The 27894-nt window shown below is 38.5% G+C and overlaps 1 protein-coding gene across 5 annotated transcripts in view; it reads left to right on the top strand.

Annotated features, from left to right (window-relative positions):
- Positions 1-27894, top strand: part of dync2h1 (dynein cytoplasmic 2 heavy chain 1) — a 119678-nt gene that overhangs the window by 70611 nt on the left and 21173 nt on the right. For all 5 annotated transcript variants that reach the window (XM_085183854.1, XM_085183855.1, XM_085183856.1 and 2 more), the window contains 14 exons: positions 3272-3361; positions 6608-6673; positions 6774-6824; positions 6911-6964; positions 7241-7372; positions 8763-8835; positions 12747-12907; positions 13350-13475; positions 17622-17732; positions 19052-19121; positions 19402-19487; positions 24064-24139; positions 24364-24584; positions 25375-25479. In XM_085183854.1, the coding sequence (XP_085039980.1) occupies positions 3272-3361; positions 6608-6673; positions 6774-6824; positions 6911-6964; positions 7241-7372; positions 8763-8835; positions 12747-12907; positions 13350-13475; positions 17622-17732; positions 19052-19121; positions 19402-19487; positions 24064-24139; positions 24364-24584; positions 25375-25479 (1422 nt within the window). The remainder of the gene's footprint in view (positions 1-3271; positions 3362-6607; positions 6674-6773; positions 6825-6910; positions 6965-7240; positions 7373-8762; positions 8836-12746; positions 12908-13349; positions 13476-17621; positions 17733-19051; positions 19122-19401; positions 19488-24063; positions 24140-24363; positions 24585-25374; positions 25480-27894) is intronic.

The following is a 27894-nucleotide window of genomic DNA, read 5'->3' as shown; positions in this document are numbered from 1 at the left end:
ATACATACATACAATACAACAAATAAAAAAGATGTATACAGAATAAAATGTATACAATGCAGCAAGAAATTCCTCACAGCTCTTACAGTACTCACTCATGTTTTAAGACACTTTTAATAATTGTGTTTAATAAACTCTTGAGGTGAAATCAGCATCAACAAAACATCTCCTTGTGAATAAACAAAAATTTGTTCAACGGATTAAAAAAAGGTTAATACGCACACTTCCAAATAGTCTCACAATCAGGGCGTAAAATTAAACTGTTTAAAATAACAGTTGACTGTTTTCAGTGTGTGTTCATGTGTTTTCTGTCGTGGCATTGTGTATTATTGGATATATGGACAATCCGTGCCTTTTTATTAATATACCAGCTAATTGATGCTTAGCAAGTTTAGTGTAGTTGAAGATTCAGTGTGGATGGACCATGTGTGTATGGATGAAATAGAAAAAGTTCAGCTTCAAAGAATAGCTTTGGACATTTTGGATAATGCATTTATTTAATTTCTGGCAAAGAGTTGAGTGAGAAAGTTGACACCTCCTCTTTTCTGTCAACTAAATATGAAAGTATCACCGACAGCTCGTCAGCTTAGCTTAACATAGAGACTGGAAACTGTCCTAGCCCGACTCTGTCCAGCAGAAAAAAAAAACATACAAAAAATCCCCCTCTACACTGCTTGCTAATTAAGAAGTTTTTTTAACAGAGGGTCTCTGTGGTTGCCTGGCAACTGCTCATACACAATAGATATATATGCACACAGCTATTGGGCAGAGCTATGCACAATGCTAACTCTGTTCAAGCGATAGCCTAAACCTCTAAATTAGCAAAGTGGCCTGGGAAAAAACGTAGAAGCAAATTTCAAAAAAGCTTGTTCACTTTTTTCCAATATATAATAACAGTTCTGCTCAGTGCATTGTGTGCTCTGACCAGATAGTTCTGCTTCTTTCTTCAGTTGGCCTTGTACCTTTCAACTTGTCAGCCTCATAAGTGGCCCAGGCCATTGTTGGGCAAGTCTAATGACGTAACAACCACTAAGAGCAGAGCAACTCTTTGATTGTTCTGATCAGGCACGCACCCTCAAAGATGAAAAAAAAAAAAGTCGCATCATTACAGATCTTCTGGGAAAGGCTGGTTCTGTGACATAGAAATTCATTTACAAACTGTTATCGGGAAAGAGACTATACGGGAAAGTCTAATTTTCTTAATTTCCATCACAGCTCATTGTACGTTGATGGTAAAAAAAAAAAGTGGTACTTATGTAACGCATTTCTACGCAGTTGAGCACTCAAAGCACTTTCTTACTGCAAGTCTCATTGACCCAATCACACACACATTCATACAGCGCTTTTATCTACACTTTGTAGTATTCACACACATCAGAGGGCAACTTGGGGTTCAGTAATTTGCCCAAAGGCACCAATCAGACTGGAGGACTCTGGGATCCATCCACTGTTCATCTGATAGGTAGACCCCCCAGTGTTTCATACATCAAAAAAAACTGCTGTGCAAACTTATTCACAATAATATGAACTGCTATTTTTGGCATGTACAGAGGAAAGCAGTTTTGCTACTGCTTATTTTTTTAATACATTTATTACTCATCAGTACAAGCATGAGTGCAAGACAATATGTTTACACTGAAGCAGACTGCAAAAGATATATGGTGTCTGTAGTTGTTTAAGAATATTTTGTCTAGCTCAGTTCAGTTTTGATAAATTCAGCTTAATTTACTTTGTTACATTTTTTGAAGGATTATTTTTTTCATTTAAAGTCATTTTTGTGTTCTTCTGCAACTGAGTATTTCAGTCTGACCTGTACAGCTGGAGCACATCGTGCATGTATCACACTGCTGTTTCCCATCTGAGCCCTAAGCACTGTCTGATAACCAGAGTGCACGCATGCATGTGCCCACACATACACACCGGCACACACAGAATGGGTTGAGAGACTGAACACTAATTCTCCCAAATTCTGTGTGGGTTGTTACAGCCAGTGTTGCCATCCAAGAATGTCACCAGGCAGCAGCTGGTCACTAATCTTACATGTTTCTACGTATGAGTGTGTATGTTGTCTTACAGTCAGCAGTATAGTCAGACTAGTGCACTGATTCATGGACTCTCTATCTTTGCATCCATTGGTTTGTGTGTTGAATAAGCAAGTTTAATTTGCCACAAAGTGCAGATGGCTTCTGAAATCTAACAAGAGAATTTTGCCCTCTCATGGCTGACATACACACTTCTCTGTTTGCCTACATATATAGATTCACTTTAACAAGCATACCCATGTGGAAATGAAACAGAAGAGACTTGTGTTGTTTATTTTAAAAAAAAAGAAGAGTTTTTTTAATAATAATAATAATAATAATGGATTGGATTTATATAGCGCTTTTCAAGGCACCCAAAGCACTTTACAATACCATTATTCATTCACTCTCACATTCACACACTGGTGGAGGCAAGCTACGGTTGTAGCCACAGCTGCCCTGGGGCAGACTGACAGAAGCGAGGCTGCCATATCGCGCCATCGGCCCCTCTGGCCAACACCAGTAGGCGGTAGGGTAAAGTGTCTTGCCCAAGGACACAACAACCAGGACAGAGAGCCCGGGGATCGAACCGGCGACCTTCCAGTTACAGATACGCTTCCCAACCCCCTGAGCCACGGTCGCCCCACAAATCAATATTTGTGGGGCGACCACAAATTCAAACGACCACGAATTCAAATATAACTATATAACAGAAAAAAAAACGTCACACACACCTTGAATGGAAGCAGGTTACGAAGCCTAGATTAGCTTTTGCAAAGGTTTAAAACAGCAGAGATTCAGATAGGAGAGGCAGAAGGACACATACATGGAAAGAAAAACAGATGAGGCAGACAATAAGTCCATCTGGATTTTTTTAAAATTATTTATTTATTTGTACTATTTCCATTTGTTTCTTTTGTGTCTTTCTCTATATGTGTTATTATCATGGTGTAATTGATGCGCATGCACTCCAGAATAGCCTTGAGACAATTGGGTTCCTCTGATATGACAGAAAAAAAGAACACACTAAAATAAAAATGCTGTTGTCAATTATTCTACTTTTGGTAGTACATCTAGGACACAGTTATTTATTATGAAATACAGTTACAGACACTTTTCCTGCTTGGTATTAATAAAAACTTACTTTGTGACACGACATCCTTTTGTAACATGAATTTGTCCTATTTAATGTCCAGTGTCTTCTTCTTCAGCTCATTTATGTCTGTGTGTTTGTTTGTTTTACATTTTAGGAAGAAGAGAATACTGATGCCAGGATTGCGGCATTAGGAGCCAACTTGAAGAATATGGTTTATGAGTATGTCTGTCGGTCTCTTTTCAAGGTAAAGCACATATTTATACAGAACTACAAAGCAAACGTTGTTTGGATAATTTATTTGGGTAATTTTGGTGATTTGTATGTTATCAGTGGGTAATATATAAAACAAATGGACATGGTCATGTGGGCTGTGGCATTTAAAGGATGCTCTGTTGGTACTAAGGTGTCCAAAGTATGCCAAGACAATGTATGCCATACCAGCAGCCTAAAGTCAGGATGGATCCACGCTTTCATGTTGTATATGCAGTCAGTTTTGAACTTACCGTTCGAATTAAGACTCATCTGAATGTTGAACATTTTTCCAGTTGTCTTTTGTCCACTTTGGTGAGTGCAAGAAAATCAAAGCCTCAGTTTCCTGTTCTTACCTGAGAGCAGTGATCCCCAGTGTGGTCTTCTGCTGCTGCAGCCTGTTTGCTTCAAGGTTCAATGTTCTTTGCTTTCAGAGATGCTGTTCTGCATACTTTGGTAGTGTCGTTATTTGAATTACTGTTACATTGTTATCATCTCAAAGAAGTCTGTCTCTCTAATTTCTCAAATCACCAAGGCATTTTTACCCAGAGGACTGATGCTTCATGGATATTTTTAGAGCATTCACCCTAAAGCCTAGAGATGATTGTGTGGGAAAATCCCAATAAGTCAGCTGGTTTCAATCAGACTATTTGGCACAAATTCCTATGCCAAATTTATAAAAATAAAAACAAACAACTCTTTAATCACCTTTCTTCCCCATTCTGATTCTTGGCTAGTGGGTCCTGTTATGAAGACATATATAAGATATTTGCAGACTACAGGAAGTATAGTCATGTGTTCCTGATCATTACTTGCCTGTTCATTATTATTCTTTGTTGAAAGTAATGCATTAGCCTTCCCAAGTATAAATTTGTATTTTTAACTTTGCAACTTTTGTGGAAAGTTGACCAGGTTTTGCATTCAGAAACATACTGTCAGATGAATAGAAAGGAGAAAGGAGCACACAGGCTTGTCTATAAAATCTGAAGTTAATGCAATAATGAAGCGTCAAATACTAAACAACACAGCAATCGTTGCATTGATCCTAGAGTGATAAATGCAGTTTTCTTACTCTGTGTGTGTGTGTGTTCTCAGTTTAGTAATAGAGATTTCAAGCAGAGTCAGGTTGACTGTTCTCTGCTGATCATATCTATACATTATCTTCTTACCTGCTACACACAAACATGTACATATATCGTTAGCAGCTTAGTTATTAGCAAAGGGGAAACACTGGTCTACTTTATCTGTCCTTCTGTCAACATGTGTGCTGAAAAAGAGATAACTCTGAAGGGAAGAGGGGAGGGGTGGGGGGATGTTGATAATGAGCAGGACAGAAAGAGGATAAACAAAATATGTGAGAAATCATCATCATGAATATCACATTTTAACAGGCCCATATTTTCCTGTGTTAAATTCCATGAAAACCGAATGGTTTCAGGAAATACTTACCGCTGTTGTTTTAAATCTTGGAGAATATGCCATTTGACCTCCTTTAGCTATTTAATATTTTCATGGTTGTTTTTACAAAATATGCTCAAAGAAGATGGATGGATGGATAGATAACTAACAGGTGGTCATCAAATATTAAATATATATTGTGTAATGACTTGCTTAGTTTTTTTACTTACTGATATTTAGTAAAATAGTAACATTCCAATTTTTGGTCCCCACAAAGATATGTAAACATGGTACACAGATGCGCGCACACACACACACACACACACACACACACACACACACACACACACACACACACACACACACACACACACACAAAGAGGAAGCAATTCACTCATCATCACTTTGTAGCTGATGGTTAATAGCTAGCAGATATACCAGGCTCTGGTTACCTAGGTAACATTCTAATTTATTTACCACCTTTCAAATATCAACTAAGATTATCCTTCATGCTGCTCTCTTACTGGTAGTCGCTTCAATCTCTCACCTCAAAGTTAAGAAAAGTTTACTTTGTGTTGCTCAGTGCTGTCCATAGGTCACAATGCATTTCTACTGTCTCTGGTTGCCACTGCCAGCCAGTTCCTGTGTGGTTGCCCCTTTGGAAGTGACAAATGAATAAATAACAATAAAAATAACTGCATTTGGACTGATGAAACAAAGCGCTGCATACTATCATTTCTTCACAATAACTTCGCTATAACTGTTGCCAGTAGTGCTTAGTTAAAAATGCACCCAAATTAATTTATAAATAGATTCTTGAGCCCTGTGTGCACCTCCTCTTTTGCTACCATGCGTTAGATAATCATCCAATAAAGACACCCAAATGATGAATAGCTGTTCTCTGACAGACTACAATCTCTGCATCTGATAGCAGTGACATCAGCTTGTATGAATAGCCCGGCTGAATTGATTAACACATTTAACCTCTTTTTGCCCACTTTATAGAGCATTGAGACTTATTACGGACAAGCATGCTAATTCTAATGTGGTTGCCCTTGCCAGCTGTTAAGTGCATGAAATTAGATTAACATAAATATGCGTGGCGGTCACAGAAGCAATGTGGGTGTATTCCACTGTGAATGTTATTAGGTGCATTGTGTGTTTGTTTATTGAGTACTGTGCTACTGTTACATGCAAATGATGAGAATTCAGTAGAATCAATAGATTTATATAATGCCAGTTATGGGCCATTTATACCACCACAGACGTAAGATGTGAGCTATATTAGAAAGTCGTGACTCATTGAAATCTTACATCAAGCATGTTCGAAATGAAAGAACTTCTTGAGAGTTACTGCTGCAACTAAGTTACTATAATTACTTTGTTTCAAAGTGGTTTATTTTTTTATTTTACATGTATTTGTACTATTTGCCTTTACGTACGTACAGAATATATTTCAGTGTTATTTTTTCACTTTTATCATAGGGAGTTTTAAACTTGTTAAAAAATTAAAAGAAGGTGATTGTGCATCCTTCATCTAGTGTGTACAGTGGCATGAAAAAGCATTCGCCCCCTTCCTGATTTCATATTTAAAATTTAAATATTAGACAAAAATAACACAAGGGGGAACTTGAAACTTGAAACCTGAAAAATAACCATTTGCACTTTGAAGGCTCATTGCGTCGGTTTTGAAGCATTTGGCTGAATCTGAGCAGAAAGTATAGCCCTGGATATGTCAGAACTCAACTTTTATCACTAGTGATAAATAAGCCCTTTGTCCCACTCTTTCTCTCTCTTTCTTTCTCTCCTTTTCTATCACTTCCTTTCATTACATCTGTGGCAGGCTGACCAGTTGATGTTTGCTTTACACTTTGTGAAAGGCATGTACCCCGAACTCTTCCTCGAGAACGTGAGTCATTTTGTTTGTTCATTTTTAGGATTTTATTACCTATTCCAATGACAATTGATCGCTATGCTTGTGTTAATGTGAACTCTTCTGCTTGTTGTAGGAATGGGATGTGTTTACTGGGTCCATCGTAGGAGAAATGTTTAAGAAAGAGGTAAGAATTCAACTTTTTCTTGTAACAACAAGAAGACACCATACTTTGTCTTTTCTGTCTCTCTAACGTCTCCCCTGTCTTGGTAGGAGTTCCCTTCTTGGATTGATCAGGAGAGGCACGGAGCAGTGGCCATTTTAAAAGTAAATACACTGATATAGAAAATAACAAACAAAGCATACATGCTCAGCTCGGATAGAAATGGATTTTCTTTTAAAAGTTCCATGTTAACATCATCTACCATCTGCCGCAATATGCAGCACAGGCATAACAGTAGAATACTGCCTCCTGACATGAAAAATGCATTTTTAAAGGTGTTTAAATAGATTGCCAGTGAACCAGTCCTTACCAAGCTAAAGATTGGATCTATTCATCTTACATCTCTCACCCTTTTAACTTTTGCCCCCTCTCTTTTGCAGGCTACGTTCCCGGCTCTCTACCAGACCCTCTGTTTAAGCGACTCAGACCTTTGGCTGTCCTTCTTGCAGAGCTCACACTGTGAACAAGAAATCCCATCTTCCATTGCCAAGAAGATTACTCCCTTCCAACAGGTCAGCTTTCAATCAACTTCTTTAGCTGTGAGCCATAGAAACATTGAACACCCGCATTTGTTGGTTCAAGATGAACCTTTCAGCATAGGTCACTCCTGTTTCTGCTTAGAAACTGATTGCTGTTACAATAACAGACAGCCTACTATTTTAAACATACCCTCCAGATATAAATTTTATCAAATTCTTCTTATTTTGAATTATTATCATAATTACTTAAAAGGATAATATGTACAAATACATAATATTACGGTACAGAAGTTATGTATATGTATATTAACTTGGCTATAGATGTAATTGTTCGTGTAATTGATTTTTGCTTAACACATATTATACATACAGTACATTTAAGATCTAGGTTACATAAACCTAGGACCCCAGAAAAATGTGTATTAGGTTGGCAGGTTTTTACTGAAGGTTGCTGACTGTCAACAAATGTCACAAAGTGATTGCTACACCAAAAGCTGCCTTGTGATTGCTTTGGTCACTAGCAGATTGCCGAGCTCTCCCATAGTTTGCATGAAAAATGCTGATTGTCTGTAAACACTTGCCAAATGCCAGTTGATCACCAGAAAACTAAAAAAGGCCAGTGGGACCTTAAAAGTAAAAGGTGTGATTCACTGCTAAAACCAACATGTTTTAACAGATACAGGTATTACTGTGAAGGCAAATAGTTTCCATTTCAAGCTTGTGACACACTTTTCACAATTTAACTGTTACTTGAATATAGTTGCTGAGCACTTGCAGACAAGTTGCGATCTTGCATGCAAACTACAGGCAACTTCCAGCACCAATCACAGGGAGATGTTCAGTGCAGCACTTTTATACCTTTTTATGACCAATTTCCCTTTGCAACTACCCAAAACCTCAGACAACCGCTCACCAACCAGTTGGGGAATACAAATTACTCCTTGCAACCAGTGGCTGCCAGCAGGTTGCCAACCCTCTCTGGGCCTGTGTGACTGTAGCCAAAGTGATTGGGCAGCTTCAGATGAGGACCTCGCCCTCTAATTTCTTTTAGTATAATAAAAAAATTCTTTAATCTTTCTTTTTTTAATCCATGGTCAAATAGAAAGGAAAACCATTCCACACCTGGTTCCAGACTGAATAAAAAATTACCCATTCTCAAGACAAAGAAAGACACTGGAAGCCACTCTGTAAAGTCAAATACATGCATTACATTGCAGGTGACATACTCGTTTGCATATATATTTCATTCTAAAATATATTAAAAAGAAGATCTTAAACCCTCACCCTGTGAGTCAGACTGCGGATCTATGAATAATTTAGGGAATTACTTCTTAATACCTGACTCTTTGGAATATGTCGCATACTGCTTTGACATAAGGTTTTTGTTTTATCGGTTTTGGGGATTTTTTTTTTTTTTTTTCAGCTGTTATTGGTTCAGGCTGTCAGACCAGACCGGCTGCAGAGTGCCATGACTTTTTTTGCCTCTCAAACCCTGGGTAAGTGTTTCATATTACTACCGTGTGTTCTTTTCATATTTGCTGTGCACCTGAATAGCATAAAAAATAGATTCCCAGTTAAAAACAACAAATTCACAGTGTCTTTCATCTTTAGTGATGCTTACAAGATTTCTTTTTTGCCCTAATTAGTCAGACCAAGATCATTAAAATAAATACACCAACACTCTTTATTCTCTTCTTATGCCAAATATAATGCAGATGTTGAAAGTAAACAAACCAAAATGTGACTGAAATGATAAACTGAAGCAAATTGAAATTTATTGCGATTGCTGTGAATAATGAGATATAAACATATGAAGATGTCCTCTTTTATTCCTTTCAGTAAAGTATTTTTCTGCTTTCATTCCACTATAGAGAAAGGTGCTTTGTTTTTCAAGTGCACCTTCTGCTTTCACACTCTACTCAAACAAGGCTTTTATTCAGGACTTCTAAGCCGTATTTTCCCACTTGTCATCAATGGTGTGATTATTATATTTTTTCACAATAGTCCTTCGCATCTTCTCTTTATTTGTCTTTCATCATTGCAAGAATGTCACTGTCCTTAAGTAAATGCCACACACGCACACATGCACACAAATCTCTGTCTGTGCTCTTTTTTCATCTCTCTCTCTCATACTGACACAGACGAATCCAAAATAACTTTACCTCTTGTTTTGCGCCATGTTTTCTAACACAAGGATAACCAATACCTTAGTTTCAGACCAAAGAGTCAGCCAAAACAACCAAAACTATACTTGAATTCTCTGTTTGACCTGTGAAACCACGCAGTGAAAATATTGCACTTAAGCAGTGTGATCTCTGGGTACAGCTTTGCCCACTCTTTGAGGAATTTACTAGATTGTTGAATTTAAGGTCAGAGTTATGCACTGTCCTTGCGCTTATCTGTCAAAGTTTCCATTGATGACCCCCGTGTCAAGTCTGAAGCACTCGTCCCTGTAGTTTGCTTTCTTAACCACATATCTATCATAACAGAATGGCTCCTTGGTTGTGCAAATATTTCCAAGTCACCTTTGCACCGGTGCATTAAACCATCAAGGAATGGATGTGGACCCCTGTGGGTTTTCCATTTTCTGGCATTGTTGTTAGTTGCAGATAAAAATTTTGCACTGACAATAAAATCATTTGAATTCATTTCATTTTGTTGTCAGTTCCATATGATCAGAATGCAGTGAATGTCAAACATTTCCAAAATAATTTCCTAACTGAAATGTATACTCATTTGCCACTTTGTTAGGTACACGTATTAAGCTGCTCATTAACACAAATATCTAATCAGTCAATCATATGGCAGCAATTTGCATTTAGGCAAATTGCTGTATGATCACGACAACCTGCTGAAGTTTAAACTGGTCATCAAAATTGTGAGATCCAGGCCTTGAAGGTAGAGGTCAGACCTGAATGGCAAGACTGCTACAAGCTAAAGGAAACCAACAGTAATTCAGATGACCACTTGCTGCAACCAGGTTATGCAGTAGAACATCACTGAATGCATAACACATCAGTCCTTGATGCAGACGGACTAGAATAACAGAAGATCACACTGCGTACCACTCCTGTCAGCTAAGAACAGCAAACTGAGGCTGCAATTTGCACAGGATCCCTTAAATTGGACAGCAGAAGATTGGAAAACCCTGCTGGTCTGAGCAGATTTGATTTCTGCTGCGTTATTCGGATGGTAGGACCAGTAATCAACATGAAAGCATGGATGCATCCTGCCTTGAATCGGCAGGCTGGTGGTGTAATGGTGTGGGAAATGTTTTCTTGGCAAACTTTGGGCCTCTTACTAATTGACTAATTGAGTATTGTTGCTGACCACAACCATCCCTTTATGACCACATTGTTCCCATCTTCTGATGGTTTCTTTCAACAGCTCAAATAATCTCAAACTGCTTTCTTTGAAATGTAGTGGAACGGCCGATTCCCATCATGGATGAGCAGCTGGCAAATCTGCAGCAACTATGTGACCAAATTCTCAAAAGAATGTTGTTAAATCTTTGCCATTAATAATTAAAGCAGTTCTGAAGGCAATACTTTCAACGTGTACCTAATAAACGGTCCGGTGAGTGTATGTATTTACCATCTCTCTGTCCTAGTGGTGTTATTTTCTGTTGTGGACTGAGCTTATTTCTCAAACACAAGTATCACATCTTTGTATCCATTTTTATACATAGGTAGACTTTAAAAAAAATCACTCTACAGAGATCATCTGCACAATCCTTACACGCGCAGTAACCCACTGATAACCGTGTACTGCGTGTACAATGGATGAGGTGGATAATAGTGCATGTATATTTGAAAGAGCTTGAGCGACAGACAGATGAAAAAGAAACAGAAGAGAAGAAGATTTTGTGTCTATGTGTATGTGTTTTTGGCAGTAAATCAGTATGCTAATGAGGCATGGTCTGTAATCCTCTTACAGCTAATCTCACTCAATCCCTCCAGTCCAGGCCTGGGCACTGCTCTCACACACCCAGGCATGCCTGAGTGAATACAACAGACACACACATAGAGACTCGGTGCTTGCTCATACAACTTCTCAAAACACACAAAACCTCTTTCACAAAAATAGTGACTTTGACAGAAAGATAATGAAATTTTTATAGAAAGACTTGAATGCTCATAATGCCAAGGATTGTATGTGAGCACTGTTCTTTCACAGTCGCTCAGTGTTTCCTCAACACTGTTTGAACCACAGAGAGACCAGTACTGTCCTTTTCCAGGCTCATCTTAGCACTGTTTTTTGATAGCATGTTGTAAAGGCCAAGGTGAACTTTGCTATTCAGACGGAGGATGCTGGTCTGCTGCATGAATACTGATTACCTGCGCACGTCAAAGGTAGTTGTGTATGTAATTGTGCAGGCCCACGTTCTGCCAATTCTCCCTTACTTTGCAGAGAGACATCACAAGCCATGTGGTCGGAGAACTGTTTTTCTTAGTGTTGCCATAGCGATGTGGCAAAAGGTCACTCGGCGATGTTCTCCACTAAGACCTTGTGTATGTGCATGCATGTGTACTTCAGTGCACCAGATTGCATTTGGCAGCAGACACCAAAAGAATGTTCAGGATGGGGCAGCTGCGCCAACCAGAGAAGACAGCACTGTGCGTGTGTGTGTCTGTTTGTGTGCACACGCTCGTATCTGAAAGCAATATCTGCTGTTACTTGCACAAAAAAACGTCACAGAAGAATTTCTAACACAGCCACTCGTGCTCTGCGTGCCTGGATCGTTGCATGTGTGTCACTATTAACCCATATCTGATATGGGATTCAATATATTACAGCGGGATTAGAGCTTAAGTATTCTCAATAAGGGGTTGCACACCACACACGCACACTGATATAGTAAGAGCTTGGCTTCTCAACACCAGAGGGCTGACAAGGTGTTCTTCTCTGTGTGGTGAATTCTGCTGCATACCTAGTACTCAATATGCATAGCACATCACCCTCCTAAACTTTCTCTCTCTGTCTTTCATAGTGTCTTCCTCTTATTCCCCATCTCCCTTTCTCCATTACCTCCTTCTTTCCACTTTCCCTCATCCTTCCCTTTTTTCCTCTTTACCCCAGACTTCTCTTCACATCACCACCCCTTTAGGTGCTGTCTTCCCCTCCTTGTCTCTGTCTCCCTGTCTATCTCCTCTGTCTCCTTCTAACCCATCTGCCCTCACAAAATACCGCTTTGCTGCTATATACTAGCATTTCCCTCTATTTCTTCTTTCCTGCTGTGTTCAGCCCTTGCTCTATACTTTGCTACTATCCTCCCTGCACAATATATCCACTTACTCTGACTCTGAGTACCGTATCAAATTTGAACGTAATGTTGACACACATTTTACAGATCCTTTTTCTGACTCTTTTTGTCATCTTCCTACTCCCTTTTTCCTCCTCTGTGCAGCTATGAAAGAGCTCTCACCCCCTCCTCTGAATCTGCGGCGTCTCTACGCCGAGACAATGGAATGGGAGCCAGTGTTGATCATCATCTCTCCAGGGGCAGACCCTTCCCAGGAGCTCGCAGAACTAGCAGCCGAAACTGTTGGCAGGGACAATTATCATGAGGTAGCGAATAACAGCATAAAATGGTAGAAGTCGCAGCAGATTAACAAGTGCAGGTGGATTTTTTTCTTAACATAACAGCAAGATCACAACTATAGAATCTAGCCCATTCAATTTAGTCTAGCCTAGAATCTAGTAATATACTACACACCTTAAAGGGGAAAACAGAAGGTGCTACAAAATGTCCTGTTGCTAAATAGTTGTTGACATATGTTTATTTGGCATATAAGTCTGAGAAAAGATGCTCTTACACAGCTGAAGGAATACAATGTGGTTATTATCACAATTTAAAAGCTGAAACTCAGTGATAATCTCACTTGAATCAGATATGTGCCTAACTTGTGAGTTATTACAGTGTAGTAATCAAGTTTCATACCAATTTCTCTGTTTCTCTCTCACCCCTCCATCTCTCCCCCCACTTCTCCTGCTCTCCCCCTCTGTGTAGATCTCCATGGGTCAGGGGCAGGCTGATGTAGCCTTAGCTACACTCAGAGAATGCTCCCGAAATGGAGACTGGCTTTGCCTGAAAAACCTTCACCTTGTCACCGCATGGCTTCCCCTCCTGGAAAAAGTGAGTACTCTGTCTCAGTGAGTTTTTGTCTGTGTTAGTGCCAGAGGATCAGTTGTTAGCTTTTATCTGTGTTCATGTGTCTGAGTGAGTTTTTTTTGTATTTTGAACTATTTTTTGGGTTAATAATGGTTGAACAATAGAACCTGAAAAGGGGTCGGTTAGTTAGTCTGAATAGATTATCTATTCATGGATATGAACTTGTGTCAGTCAACAGCTGGACCTTATTAACTAGCTCTGCATTAATGTAAAATGATATTACATTACATCAACGTGTGTGTGTGTGTGTTGGGGGGGGGGGGGGGGGGCGTTCACTTCAGCTTGTGTTTATCTGTAATGTTACAAAACTGCTACATACAAAAACAAAGCCAAGAACACATTCTGCTGGTTGCCCACATTTCCATATCTAAAATTACCTTCTGTCCTTTGTCTACACATACACATTTTGTATCCTGCCTGCCCACAATAATTGTTTATGCCACTGTGTTTCTACATTTGTCTCTCTGGACATTTACGTGTGTGTGTGTCTATGTGTATATGTGTTTGGATCTTGCATTAAGTATGTGTGGATTATCATGTTGTGATGTCTTGTATATTTTAATTTCAGGGAAGATGGGCTTTTATGTTACAATAAATAGGATTCTTTTGTGTCTTGCAAATTTTTGGTTGTTTCTTTATTTTATTTTTTCCCGGGGTTCAGTTTCATTTTTTTGTTGCTGTAGCAGGCCGCATCTGTCAGATGCCAAAAAAAAGGCAATAATGGGAAGCAAAGCCCAAAGCAGACAGTTTCAAAGTTTAGCTGGTTTATTGACTCAAGGAGAGAAGATGTCATTGCGGAGAGATCCAAAAGACTGAGCAGCTTAGTCACTGGGAGAGGAGTAATTTGTAAGTCTGGGAATGATTAGTTTTAGTTATAGGAGGTTGGGCAGGCAGACCGGTGAGTTGAGACATGGACTTCTTCAGTGAAGTTGAACAGACCCGCTCGATGGAAACAGGCAAGTTGCACTGAGCGGGGAGCCACTCTTTGGCCACGCGGGAAGTAGTGAAAAGCAGGAAAACAAGAATATTACACTAGAAAATCTGCGTGAATGCAGGAGAGCCATAAAAAAGCCTGATTACCACTCTGAAGAGCCAGACAACCTGGTGGACTCTGAATGCTGGAGCCTGTCCTTAAGTTGATGACAGTGTCGAGCAACAGGTGACCAAACCGAAGAGTGGGAATCCGAGTCTCCTCCTGCCTAACCCAACGGGGACAGTGCAGGATGATAACGGTACCATATTGAGAGGAACCACTTCATGCTGTGATTACCCCCCTTGTCTGTGTTTGTTTGTGCATAGCTCTCACCTGTATATGTGTGCCTGTGTGCGTGCCTTGGAGATAGCCAAGAGATCCCACGTGTCAGCTCTGCGCCCCCCTCCTGAGTGTGACTTAAACCATGGCTTATTACAGCTCTCCTCTACTTCTTCTCCTCTACTTTGCATTTATCTGCCTGTTTTTCTGTATTTGTTTCCAACTCTATACCCGAGCCATCTTCTCACCAGATTTTCACACCCCTCCGTAAATTTTACAAGTATAACTCTTTCTTTCCGTCTCTCCCTTTCTCTCGCTGTTTCATTGTTTCCCTCTTTGCGCAGCTACCGATGTAGTTGGGGCCTCAGCACTCGAGTTTGAAATGAAAAGCTGACGCAACGTGAGGAACGAGGGAGGCAAGGAGCGTAGGAAAGAATGGAGAAACTGAAGATGAAAATAGAAAAAAACAGGGAAAATGAACTGAACCACAACATTCTAACAAGAGAGGGGGTGTGTTTTAGTATACGCTTCAGCTTCTGTAGCTTCGTCCTTTTGCTTACCGTTTCTCCCGCTCTATGTTTTCCAGCTTCTTTTTTTTGCCCATCTGTCTCTCTGGTGTTTCCTTTCTTCACTGAAGCAGTTGGCCATTTAAAGAGATGGAAATAGAGGTGGAGAGATTGCAGAGAAGAGTGGTCAGTGTTCATAATCTGAGTTGGCAGGGCAGATGTCCTCTCATTGCTGTCTACTCATATTCTTCCACTTGTGCTATTTTCTGTCTCATTTTTTACATCACTCACTCCATCTGTCTACTTATGGATCCTTCCCTCACTCTTGCAATCAATTTGCTTCTGTCTGTATTATTCTAGTATGAGGAGACAATGGCAAAATTTGATCCACACTTTTTATGATAAATCAGATACCGCCAGTGATGTGTTTCAGAATATCTGCTGTGATGTAATTAGTAACTGATCGAAATATGATATCTGTGTCTTTACAAGGATAATTCTTATCACTGATGTGCTGATTCAGAGCCTATTTGGTTTATCTATTTGTGCATGGGTGGTTTGGCTTTCACACTCTGGACAGTGTGGTTATATTCCAACAAAGAGAGATTTTGATTTGTGAATACTCAAATAGATTTATGCTCTCTCTGGCGTCTTCCTGCTCCTGCTTTCTATCTACACATCTACACATTTTCTTTTCCTCGTTGTTTTCTTCTTGGTCGTACACCATCCTGCAACGCTATAATTTGTTCCAATGGAATTCTGATTGACAACTCTTCAGACAGACATACGCGTAGACACACTTACGCAATACACACCCACATACAATGGGAGACATCAAATATTTCTGCAAGGGACATCAGTTCTTGTGGTCTTTGATTTTTTGGGGATCATGTAAGCTGCCATGAGGATGACTTGAGCTCTAAATGATGCAGAAACACATTGATTACAGTTTGACTGTGTGTGTGTGTGTGTGTCTGTGCTTGTACGAGATCAGATGACACAAGACCCTAAGGTGCCAGCAGGCTATTTTTAACCATGAGTCTTTGAGAAAAATAGAAAGAGATGGGGAAGGAATGTAAAGCGGAGACGTGAAAGAAAGAAAGCTAGAAATTGAGAGAGTAATGGAGTCAGGAGAAAAAAAGATGCCGAAAGAAGAAAAAGAAAAGTGAATGTGAAGTGAAGTGAATGGGTTTGTCATTGTGGAGAATTTATCACAGTGCAATGATTCTAAAAGAGAAACAATTACATAAAAAGACAGACGGAAAACATGAAAGGATGAAATGTATTTACTCGAAGTATACTGCTCATAAGGCTAGTTTAATTAGTATAATTTCCCTACATGCGGCACCTTGCAAAAGTCTTGAGGCACCTCTCATTTCTTTATAGTTTGCTAGGAAAATAAGTGCAGTGATTTATTAAAATTTGCAAACATACAATATAAAAGGTCAGTATTTGGTATGACCACCTTCATTCTGTAACACAACCTGAACTATTTTAGGCAGGCTTTCTTGTAATTTCTCTAAGTAGTCTTCAGGAATAGTTCTCCAGGCTTCTTGAAGGACATTCAAAGCTCTTCTTTGGATGTTGGCTGCCTGTTGTTCCGCTCTGTCAAGATCATTCCATACTGCTTCAATATTCTTAAATTCTGAACTCTTGGGAGGCCAATCCGTGTGTGATAATGTACCAGTGTGTGTTTTTCTATCCAGCTACGATGCATCTCCAAGCTCCTGTGTCAGATCTTTGCTTATTTTTTTCATATTTCTTAAGGACATAACTTTCAGATCCTATCTGTGTGCTGTAGATGTAGATCTTTTAAGCAAACCATCACTTCTCTGGTCCTCTACTCCTCTCTTTTTATTTATTTATTAATCTTGGCACACCATACCAAACTGTTTAATGACACACAGCACACCAGGCTGGTATATGCCAAGTTTTCAGCTAATAGCTCTTTTGGAATCACAGTGTTTATACAAAAATACAATTTTATGCCTGTCAAACTGTGTTTTAGGCACTTTTCAAATATTCAGCCAAAGAAATTGAAAGTAATGAGTTTTTTCAACAATGTTTTGTGCCTAAAGATACAATTTAACATTGGTTCTGTGCTAAAATATTTTTTGCATAGACACAACACTGGTGCATTTCTTGAGTTAGGTGCCTTTTTTAGACTCTTGCACTTGTTTCATCATGTCAACCACTGAGTAAGGTTTATAGTTTGAAATATTTAAGATTTGCACACATATGTGGGTTGGGAAGCAGTGGTGCTGGATGCATGTCATAAAACACAGGTTTCAGCTTTGATTTATTGGTATATATATTAATCTATTTAATGTGCACACTCTTTTTCCTCTATAGGAGCTAAATGTGCTACGGCCCAAAGCAGGCTTCCGTCTTTGGCTGACAGCAGAAGTTCATCCCAGATTTCCCCCCATTCTGCTGCAGTCCAGCCTTAAGATCACTTATGAGGTATACACACACACACACACACACACACAAATACACATCCAGTACCATAAGTTTGGTGTTTTAACTCACTGCACAAATTAGAGCTGTTTCAACACATTTTTGCAGGCATTCTGTACACATGCTTACATATCCTTATACTTAACTACCACTTTTTATACAGTATCTCAAATCATCCTTGGATGTGGGTGTCTGTAAACAGAATTTATCTATATGTATCTCCCCTACTCCATATAATACGCCAGGAGATACAGAAGCCTGCAGTTTGTGTGTTAGTGACGCTGTTTTAGTGCTCTGTGTGTTTCTGATTCGAGTTGTGCTCATGGGGTTAGCTGCTTCAGCAGCCAAGCATGCTGCATGAACTTCCTGTCTGTTTCCCTATTTTCATCTTTTCTTTTTCTTCACAAACACTTGGAAAAATCTTTTAGTTTACATGTGTTTATACACATTATAACACAGTCTGGCTTACTGCAATACAAAATGTCTCAGCTCCAGGATAAGTGTTAACATTAATATCTGAAGCTATAAACTAATATATGTATGTAATATTTATTTAAATGGGTATGTGCAGAGGAGAACTGGTTGATTTGTGCTACACCTAAACAAATATATCTAATCTACTGATTTGGTAACTTATCCAGTACATTGATCAACTTTGGCAAATTCTGTGTACGCCTTACTGGCAGTGTGCATTGTGAAACCCCCCAGATGGTGTACAAGATCTTCAGCTAAGCTGTTTATGTTTGAACAAAGTCGATGTATACTGATTGGTTTTAACTCAAATGGGCCATATTTTTGGCAGAGGAATGAAATGTTGGATCATGTGGCAGATGCTTCAGCTAAATTATACCAAAACATTTATATCATTTATATTCAGTAGTTATGTGCACATGTAGTAGTTCTGTGTATAGTCTAGTCTGTTCTTGCAAGAGTACCAAAGTACTCTGTGTCAAGAAGCTTCTGTCCCAGTCCTTCCTGTGGTTAATTATATGTTCAACACTGTCGAACTAAAGAATTATTTTTATATTTAATTTAGCTCTTCCTTTTTTTAATAAGTCAGTGCAGAAAGGATTTTCAGCCTTCCTGCTATGATTCTTTTTCAGTGTCTCGCAGTTGTCATACTTTGCCAGATTTTTGCTACGGTCATAAGTATTTTTTGTATGAATGCATTTGTTCAAAATATTTATGTGTTTGGAGCTTAGGATGGTTTTTTTTTTATGTTTGCAATTTTTGCTTTGAATTTACATGTGAATAATGTGCAGAATTAACACCTTTCACACTTTCACTTTTCCTCCTCCAACATCTTTCTTTCACAATTCCAGGATCCTCCTGGATTAAAGAAGAATTTGCTGAGGACATATGAGTCCTGGACTCCAGAGCAGATCAGTAAAGGTTGTTTCTCTTCTCTGAAATTGATACCTCAGAGTAGAATATACATCTCTGAACTCATCATGTGTCAGCCTTTTGAGATAGCTGACAAGTAGAGCTGATGCTTATATTATAAATAATCTGTCTTGTAAGATGACAGTTCACTTTCTTTGATTATAATATAAGTGTTCTTGCACTAGTATAATCACTGTTTGTGATATCACTGCCTATTAGCTTTAGCAGCTTGTCATGTGAACCAGAATCACAGCTTCTGTGTTGTGACGTCGTGACTGATTGTGTGCAGGAGGTATTCTGGCCAGAGCCCAGTCTCTTTTCTGTCTGGGTTGGTTCCATGCCGTCTGTCAAGAGAGACGAAACTACATCCCACAGGTAAAATACTTAAACAAATAACGTAATCATAGTTCTTAGTGCTTAATCATCATGTGAGTGAGTACTCCAACCTTGTCATTGTTACTACGCACACAGCACATTTTCAAATTCCAAATCATTTGAAAATGATTAGTCCCTCTGATGAGAGAGGGTGTCTAACCCATTTAATCAAGGCGTACAAAATGATTAGGCAACTTTAAAGAGGCTCTTCTGTTCAGAACTGAATGAGAACTGAAACATCTAAACAAACTTGAAGAAGTTGAGTTACCTTCTTTTTTTCAAGCTTTTAAGGACTACCATTACCTGGATGACTGAGAACCTACTCGGACACTGGACAATTAAAAATATTTGTTGTGAATAGTAAACATGTCACATTAGAGGGGCGGTGAAAGGTTGCTGCTATGAGTTTCTAAAATTTAGGATGACCAAAATTCATTCCCAGACCTATCAGTATCTGTCATGAACCGAAGTTCAGTATACAAGCTGGACCCAGAAGCAGAGACAATACGCACAGGAGTACGAAAAATAAATTTTATGTCAACTAAAGGTGCCCCGGAAGGGTTAAAGGAAAACACACGAGAAACTAGAAAAACCAAGGGACCGGGGAATGAGTTACGCAGGAACGCCGTAATCGGGACTGTGGGAAGCTGCAACAGAAAGAGGAAGAGAGTTACTGGGGAGCAGGGAAATAGCAGCATACGTGGGGGAGCACCAGGAAAGTAGAGGTGATTGGTACCGGAGGCGATCCAAACTCCAGACGGGCAGGTGGCTCAAAAACACGCCGCGCTGTTACCGTTGTGAGACGACTGGCGTGGAGCAGCTGGCTGGGCTGGATCAAATAGTCCACCTGATAATCGCCTGAGATGGGATGCAGGTGTGGAGTTAACAGCCACACCCGTGGGCGTGGGCATCCCATCAGCTCCTCGGACACCGGGCCACGGACCATGACAGTATCTGGAAAATACCTTTTTCAAATAGTGGTTTAGGATTAAGCCCAGTATTCAAGGAAGCCATGAAATGATGGTTAATTTAAGACAGACTTCAAACAACAAGAAATACGAAATATGTTAATATAATTAATACCTATCAAAGCAATAATAAAAAACATGAACAGATCAATTACAAATTATAAAAGAGAAAAAAAGAAATGCAACATAGCAATAAAAAGAATCTTTGAACACATTTTTATGTAGAAATGTTTTTCAAGAAGGGATTTAAAGCAAGTCACTGACTCTGCAAGCTTTATCTCTGCAGGCAGGTGGTTCCAAAGATGAAGGGTCACCTTTAGATTAAATCCTTGACTTTGGGACAGCCAGAAGGTACCCACCTGAGGCTCCAAGGCTCCAAACCAGCTTATATTGAATCGGCATCATTGCTGTGTAGTTTTTGGGCACAATAAATCAGTAAAATCTTTAAATCAATTGTAAAACATACAGAGATGCCATCTGTGGGACAAGGATTTTACATTAGATTCCAAAATGCATGTTCAGTGGGTTTGTAGTATTGAAGAGTATACAGTGGGAGAAATAACTACCTGATTCCCTGCTGAATATGTAGGTTTGAACATGAATGAACATTTAAAAATTGTAAACCTTAAACTAATGTGAAATAAAACCTACAAAAAACAAAAGAAATATACAGAAAAAAAGCATGACAGCTATGTTGGGCAAACACACAAACTGAGTCTCTGTGTGTGTGTGTGTGTGTGTGTGTGTGTGTGTGTGTGTGTGTGTGTGTGTGGGTATGTGCATGGCTGTGTGCATGTACCCATGCATGTGTAAATGTTTACATCCAGCCAATATAAGCCTTTGTAGTAACCCAGTCTGCTGGCCAACACACTGAGTTTGGTCAATAAACCCCACACTGGTGAGGCACCTGATGCTTGTCATGCATACTGCTTATAGAGCAATGTGTGCACTATTTCTAATATAAAAGACAGTGAAATATGGAATACTTTTGATGTTGGTGGCCAGTCTAAAGGAAATTAAATTGTCTCAACTGTGTCTTGACTCATGGCACATAGTGGAAGCAGAGCTTTTTTAGTCCATGGGAGTTCAGAATGTGTAACGTATATAAAAGTATTTAAGCAGTATTGAAGTAGGAACACGTGCTGGATTTGAGTCCTTTGAGGTGCTCTTGGGAATGGATACATACAAGCTTAAAAGTCACCCAGGCTCCCAAAAGAAATCCAGATAAAGGCTGGAAAGCTCAAACTTGAGATTTTTAGGTTAAAAATGACCATGGCATGAAAATAAAGGCATCTGATATGTTATTTAAAAGCAAGTGCTTAGAGGTATTTCTCAGTATTTAAGATTTTAAGATTTGTTTAATTTCTTTTTTTCTATAGATAAAATCTGGCTGTTTATTTTCTCAGTTTCGGGCATTGATGTATTGAGGTCATTCCATATCACTTCATCAAATCCCTCCAAATGACGATCTCTGATTTGCCTGAAAACGTCTTAATGAAAGATACACTTATTAATGATAATCATACAAAATTTCAGAGCCTCAGGCCAAAATTAGGAAAATGAGAGAGAATGCCATGCCAAATTTTGGATGTAATATTAATAGAAACATTCTGGGAATGTCACACTGAAGATGGATGGAAGAATGTTTTATCTCATAATCAAGCTTTAATATCTGTTAAATAATTTACCTGATGTTGACTGTGTTTTTTTTTTTTAATGTTATGCACCTTGTATATGAGAAGCTGTAATTAAAAAAAAAAATCTGCCCACCACAACAATCTGCCTACCCACAACAATCAGGTTTCCACAGGCCTTCAAATCTGCTGTCAGAGACTGGATATGGGAATATTCTGTAGACTTAAAGCATCCATCTTTATATGTTAACCTGAGACACTCCTGAGAGTCCATATTCATACAATCACGTGCCCTAAAATATTTGAAGGACCTAGCTCAAGGAGTTTTTTTCGATATTAAAATTTTAAATGCCCCCAAAACAGCTTTAAAACGTGTGTAAAAACACCAATAACAATTTTTTAATCAACAACTCCAAAAATGTATTTAATTCTTGTTTTTATATTTCATGTATTAAATCAGAGTTGAAGGTTTAAAATGTCTGCATGAATTCTGGTGTGCGGGGGAGAGAAAGTAAGCATGTTCTTGCTCTTTTCTTAATGCAGCATTGTGACTTTTGTACCCTTTTGACGTGTACAGCTGAGTACAACATTATAAAAGAAAAAAAACGAAGGTGTGTATTATTATGCTTGTTCCTTTCAAATCCTAACGAAACGAGATTCACTGAAAATCAGTCTTGGCTGATTTTTACCTTTCCATGTTTCCTCGTGTGTCCTTATGAACCAATCAACTAAAAAAAAGCTTTTTAACTTTAGAAGTGCTGGTTTGTTTGACATTAAGCAATCTGAGTACATTCTAATGAAATATAAAGATAAAAAGAGACAATGTGTCAATATATGGTACTTGATGCATTTCTCAAATTTAGGAAACAATCATAGAATACCTCGTCTGTCAGCATTCCCCTTTATTTAAATTCCATTTTCCTTTCCGGCCCCCCGATATTTGTTTTAGCCTGTCTGCAGTTTTCTTGTCTCTCTTTTGCTGTTTTTATCTCTCTCATTCTCTTTCTTGCTCAGTCACTGAATCTCTGGTAAGTGTTTTCATTTGAGATGGTAATGTTGTTTCTCATCCAAGAACATGATCACCTAATTACTGAAACAGTCACAGCGCCTCTTGTCCACTCCACCATCACTCATTTTCTTCTTGCTTCATCTACTGTTCTTCTTCCCCATCTCATTTATTCTCTTGTTTTCATCCTCTTTACATGCCACTGCAAAAAATATTTCTTTTCAAAAGACAAAGGCAGTAGAATTAAAATGAAGCAAAGCGGACAGGCTTCTATTTCCAAGGTTGTGTATATTCCTAATGAAAGGGAATCTGTAAAGTCGCGTCTGTGTGCGTGTGTGTATGAATGATTAACATTTGGCCAAATGACAACAAGCTGACTGGTTAGCTATGTCTGGTAAATTACTGATTTTATAGCACACCATCTGAAGTGCTTACAGTCAGTGAGCACAAATATAACCCATACATTAAATTAAACAGTGGCTCAATAAGCAGCATTTGCTTAATACAAAAGCCTACAAACTTGTGAATGTTGACACTTATACTGTAAGCGAATTTATTAGACCCTGCGAAACGTGTCCCACCAAAGTCTTTGAATGCACATTCAGGCACACAATTGCTGGGCAAACAACATACACTTAATCACTGAAAGATGCCCACACAGTGTTCCTCCACCTCTCACCTCATCCACCTACAGTGGGCAGTTTACAACAGGTGATTAAGTGAAGTGATGTAATCAAATAAAAAAATAAAAACGTTTTTTCCTTTTTTTGTTTGTTTTGTTTTTACAGAAATGGTCAGTGCTGTGAAAATGTGTGTTTTATCAACTTATTAAACTTTGTACTTTCAGTTCCATCTGGATTTTAAATTTCGATGGAATTTTGGATGTAAATAAAGTCCAGAGGTTTTTTGTCACTTTTCATTTGTCATTTCTGTACTGACTTGTACGCTTATCTCTGATTTATCTGCAGGGCTGGACAAAGTTCTATGAGTTTTCCTTGTCAGACCTTCGTGCTGGCTTTGAGATTATCGACAGGCTTTTTGAAGGTAGGACGCTGATGAAATGTGTAAATTCAGCAGAAAGCTCTGCATTTTTGTCTGCACATGGTAATCTCTTGTTTCTTTGATTGCCTTTTATGACAGTGTTTCTTTGACGACCAATTATGAAAGAGCATACCCTGGGCAATTCAGCATTCGCATCTCTGTGTTACTTACCTTCTGTGTGGACCCCGCTTTTTATTTGTGTATTTATATGTCTCGATTTCTCTAAGGTGGTAAACAATTTCAGTGGGAGTTTGTCCATGGTCTGTTGGAGAATGCTATCTATGGGGGACGTATTGACAACCCGTCTGACCTCCGCATCTTGCGCTCCTACCTTGAGCAGTTCTTTTCCGCACGTCTCCTTTCATCCTCCCTCTCTGCTGGACAGAGAAAAAGTAGAGGAGGATTCTTTCCACCTCAGATCAGCCTCCCAAACTCTTGTGCCATATTGGTAGGTTTTTGGGAACACTCACCATGTAACACCTATTTGTACATATACTTATTAATAAGAAATATATGTGCATTAGAATTATATGTATCTTTAAGCTCAAGGTGAAAGTTTATATAGTTTGTTTACATCTTCATGAGCCCACGTCCAGTGACAAAGAAGCAATAACGGTTGATTAGATTCACTAGCTGGGGATTGTGTTTAACTTCTGTCTGGTGTTAGCTTCATTTTCACTTGGTTTATAAAGTAGCCACTACAAATAAATGTCAGCAATTACTCTCAAGTAAGTGGTTATGTGGTTCTGTTTTTCTGCTGCTCTGCTTTCTGTTTATATTTTCTTTTCCAGATGTTAGTTCATTCCTCAGAATCACTGAGAGGTCATTTGTTTAAAAAAACAATCAATGTAGAAATCTATCATTTGAATTGACAGTCTTTTGCTAGAATTCAGCATTTAGCAGTGAGTGATGAGGGAGATCAGTTTAGTAATTTAGGCTTTTAAAGCCCTATTCAAGGCAAATATTTGTTGTTAAAAAACCTGCATCAAACTGTTACAAACAACACACCCCAGTAAGCTCAGTATTGCATTATTAATCCTATACACCCACACAGAAATCTAACAAGCATGCCACAAGATTTTACTTTTCAATTTAATAACATGTTGCTTAGAAATGGAAAAATGTCTTTTGTCATGTCATCAAGCCATGATATAAATTGGCAGAATGCTTTAATTTTCTCTCTCTTTATATGGGTGTGTGTCAATATGTGACCTGTATGGGTCTGCGTGTCTTCCCAGGACTACCGCAGAGTAATAGAGAATCTCCCAGAGGATGACAGGCCAGCATTCTTTGGTCTGCCTGCCAACATAGCGAGATCCTCCCAGAGAATCGTCAGCTCCCAGGTGCACCCACACACAGCAGTCTGCCTATTCACACAAGCACATGTGCTCACATTGCCTGCAGCTCACAGCAGTCTTGCATGTATACAGATGAAAAATGAAAAGAAAATCAACTCAAATTGTCTTAGCGAGGTGTTGGGTCAACATGTGTCACTAGAGCAGCTTCAGTGCGCCTTGGCACTGATCCCATAAGTCAGTGGAACTCCACTGGAGGGATGGAGCAGCAATTCTGGCAGTGCTGGTGTAGACTCCACATGATAAGCCATGTTATCTCAGCGTGATTTGACAGTGTTCCAAAGAGCTCCTTGTGATGTCAGGAATACTTGGCTTTTTCCACTTTTTCAAGTGCCGCCACAGATGTACAGTTGAGGTCAGGTGACTGTCAAAAAGTCACAATCATTGAAGTCAGTCCTCCTCTTTGATCTTCAAGCAGAAGGCGCAAAGCTTTGAGGTTAGGGTCTTTATTCTGCTGCAGTATATATCCTTCTCCACAGAGAAGCTAAGCAGAAGGTGTAACACAGTTTGGAAAAATAGAGTCCAGGGCAGTCTGGTTAAAGATACCCCTTCTCTTACTGCTAACTGTTGGGCGTTTGTTTCATGTCTGTTTTCCAATCATCCAATGACAAATACCGCCTTTGCCCACTGGCTAGGGCTTTTAGTTGATTTAAATATTTTATCACCATGAATCATATGATTGCCCGTTCACCCTGGTGAATTATAGCAGATGTTTTAATCTATTCTACATGTATTTTAACAGAATTTTACCAGTATTCGGGTGGACAAATATGCTCGCTTTATTCACATGTATGTTTATTATTATTGCAACATTCCAAAACAATGACAACGAATGAGAATATTCTCCAGAAAAGACTCAAAAGTACTGCATGCTCATAAAAAATGCCCAGTACACTTAAGCACATACAGTACTCGCACGTAATGTAACTACCTGCAAGCTGTAAGTACTCATTTAGCTATGGTTGTTGAAAGTTTGTTGCATGTAGAATTACGCAGATGTCTCAGTTGAAACATATCCAGCATAGTCTGCTTTTGGCCTAGGAGACGAGGGATCTGGGTATTTGAGACTCAGTGTACTACGGCGGTAACTTTCACATTGACAGTAAATACAAACACTTTTGTTCTCGTCAAGGGAACAAGTCATTGACAATTAAAAATGTTCAATATTTGATTAATAGTTAGTTTGTAAACACTATCAGGATGTCATTATAAGTTGCAGCTGACATTTATAAAACCGTTTATACATTCATTACACAGTATTTATTAAACATTAAAATAAATGAACCCTGGATATTATAAAGTTGAAACTTGTATTTATGATACTTTATAATTCAGTTTAAAGAATGTATGAGTTTGTTGGTGGTATGGCAGTGATAAAATCAACTGTGAACCATCTGTTTAGTTTTGATACCATATTAATATGACTTATAATTAATAAAATATTTTTCTTACATAAACTAATTGCATAAATAATAACATTGATAATATTTTTTTCCTAATTTTGTAAATCATAAATTCATTGTTACATTAACAGTACAATAGGTTTTACTAACAATTTAACATGCATTAAATTTAATTATTATAAAGTGTTATCGATTTATTTGAAATAATCTAATTGCTACATTTGCCAAAATACTTAAAGATATAAGTGTAACATAAAAACAAATGAGTTGAGAAACCATTAATGACATGAAAAATTATTATTTTAAAACTGCACTATTTTTAAGACAGTTATAAGGCATATGCAGTATCACGTCTCATGCAAATTAAAACCAAAACCTTAAAATCTCAAAATAACATTTTTCACAATATGATGATTTTTGCATGTAGTTATCATTTTAAGGCACATTTGATAACATCAGAAAGTTGACGTTTATCATCCGAACAAGTGTATGGCAATATTTCATATATTTTGCATCAGATAAGATTGATGTGTATCTGTGTTAGCTGTTGCGTTGAGCTATATAAGCAAACTCTGCAAAAGCTGCACTCTTTTGTTCATTTACAACAATAAACCGAAGCAACTTGAGGGTTTCTAATAACATTTCAGCCATAAATACATTTACCACTACTTCACAGATATTGAGTCTGACAGTTTGTATAGATGATTGTAGCTAATTAAAATGGATGTTGGTGTTTTTCAGCCTTTGGCGCTTTGAGCAAAATCTGCATAGTAAGTTGAATCTGCCAAGTACTTTCTTCCTTTATAGAGGATGGAAAAAACCCTGGTGTGTATGTACGAATGTGTTTAATGGTTTATGGTCACTGCAGATTCTGATGTAATACAGTGTAACACAGTCTCACATAAACACACAATATGTTTTATTTCAGTGTTATAATTTTTGTGTGTGTGTGTGTGTGTGTGTGTGTGTGTGTGTGTGTGTGTGTGTGTGTGTGTGTGTG

Source organism: Neolamprologus multifasciatus, chromosome 14 (genome assembly GCF_963576455.1).
Source record: "Neolamprologus multifasciatus chromosome 14, fNeoMul1.2, whole genome shotgun sequence".
NCBI lineage: Eukaryota > Metazoa > Chordata > Actinopteri > Cichliformes > Cichlidae > Neolamprologus > Neolamprologus multifasciatus.
This window is presented reverse-complemented; position numbering and strand designations above follow the sequence as displayed.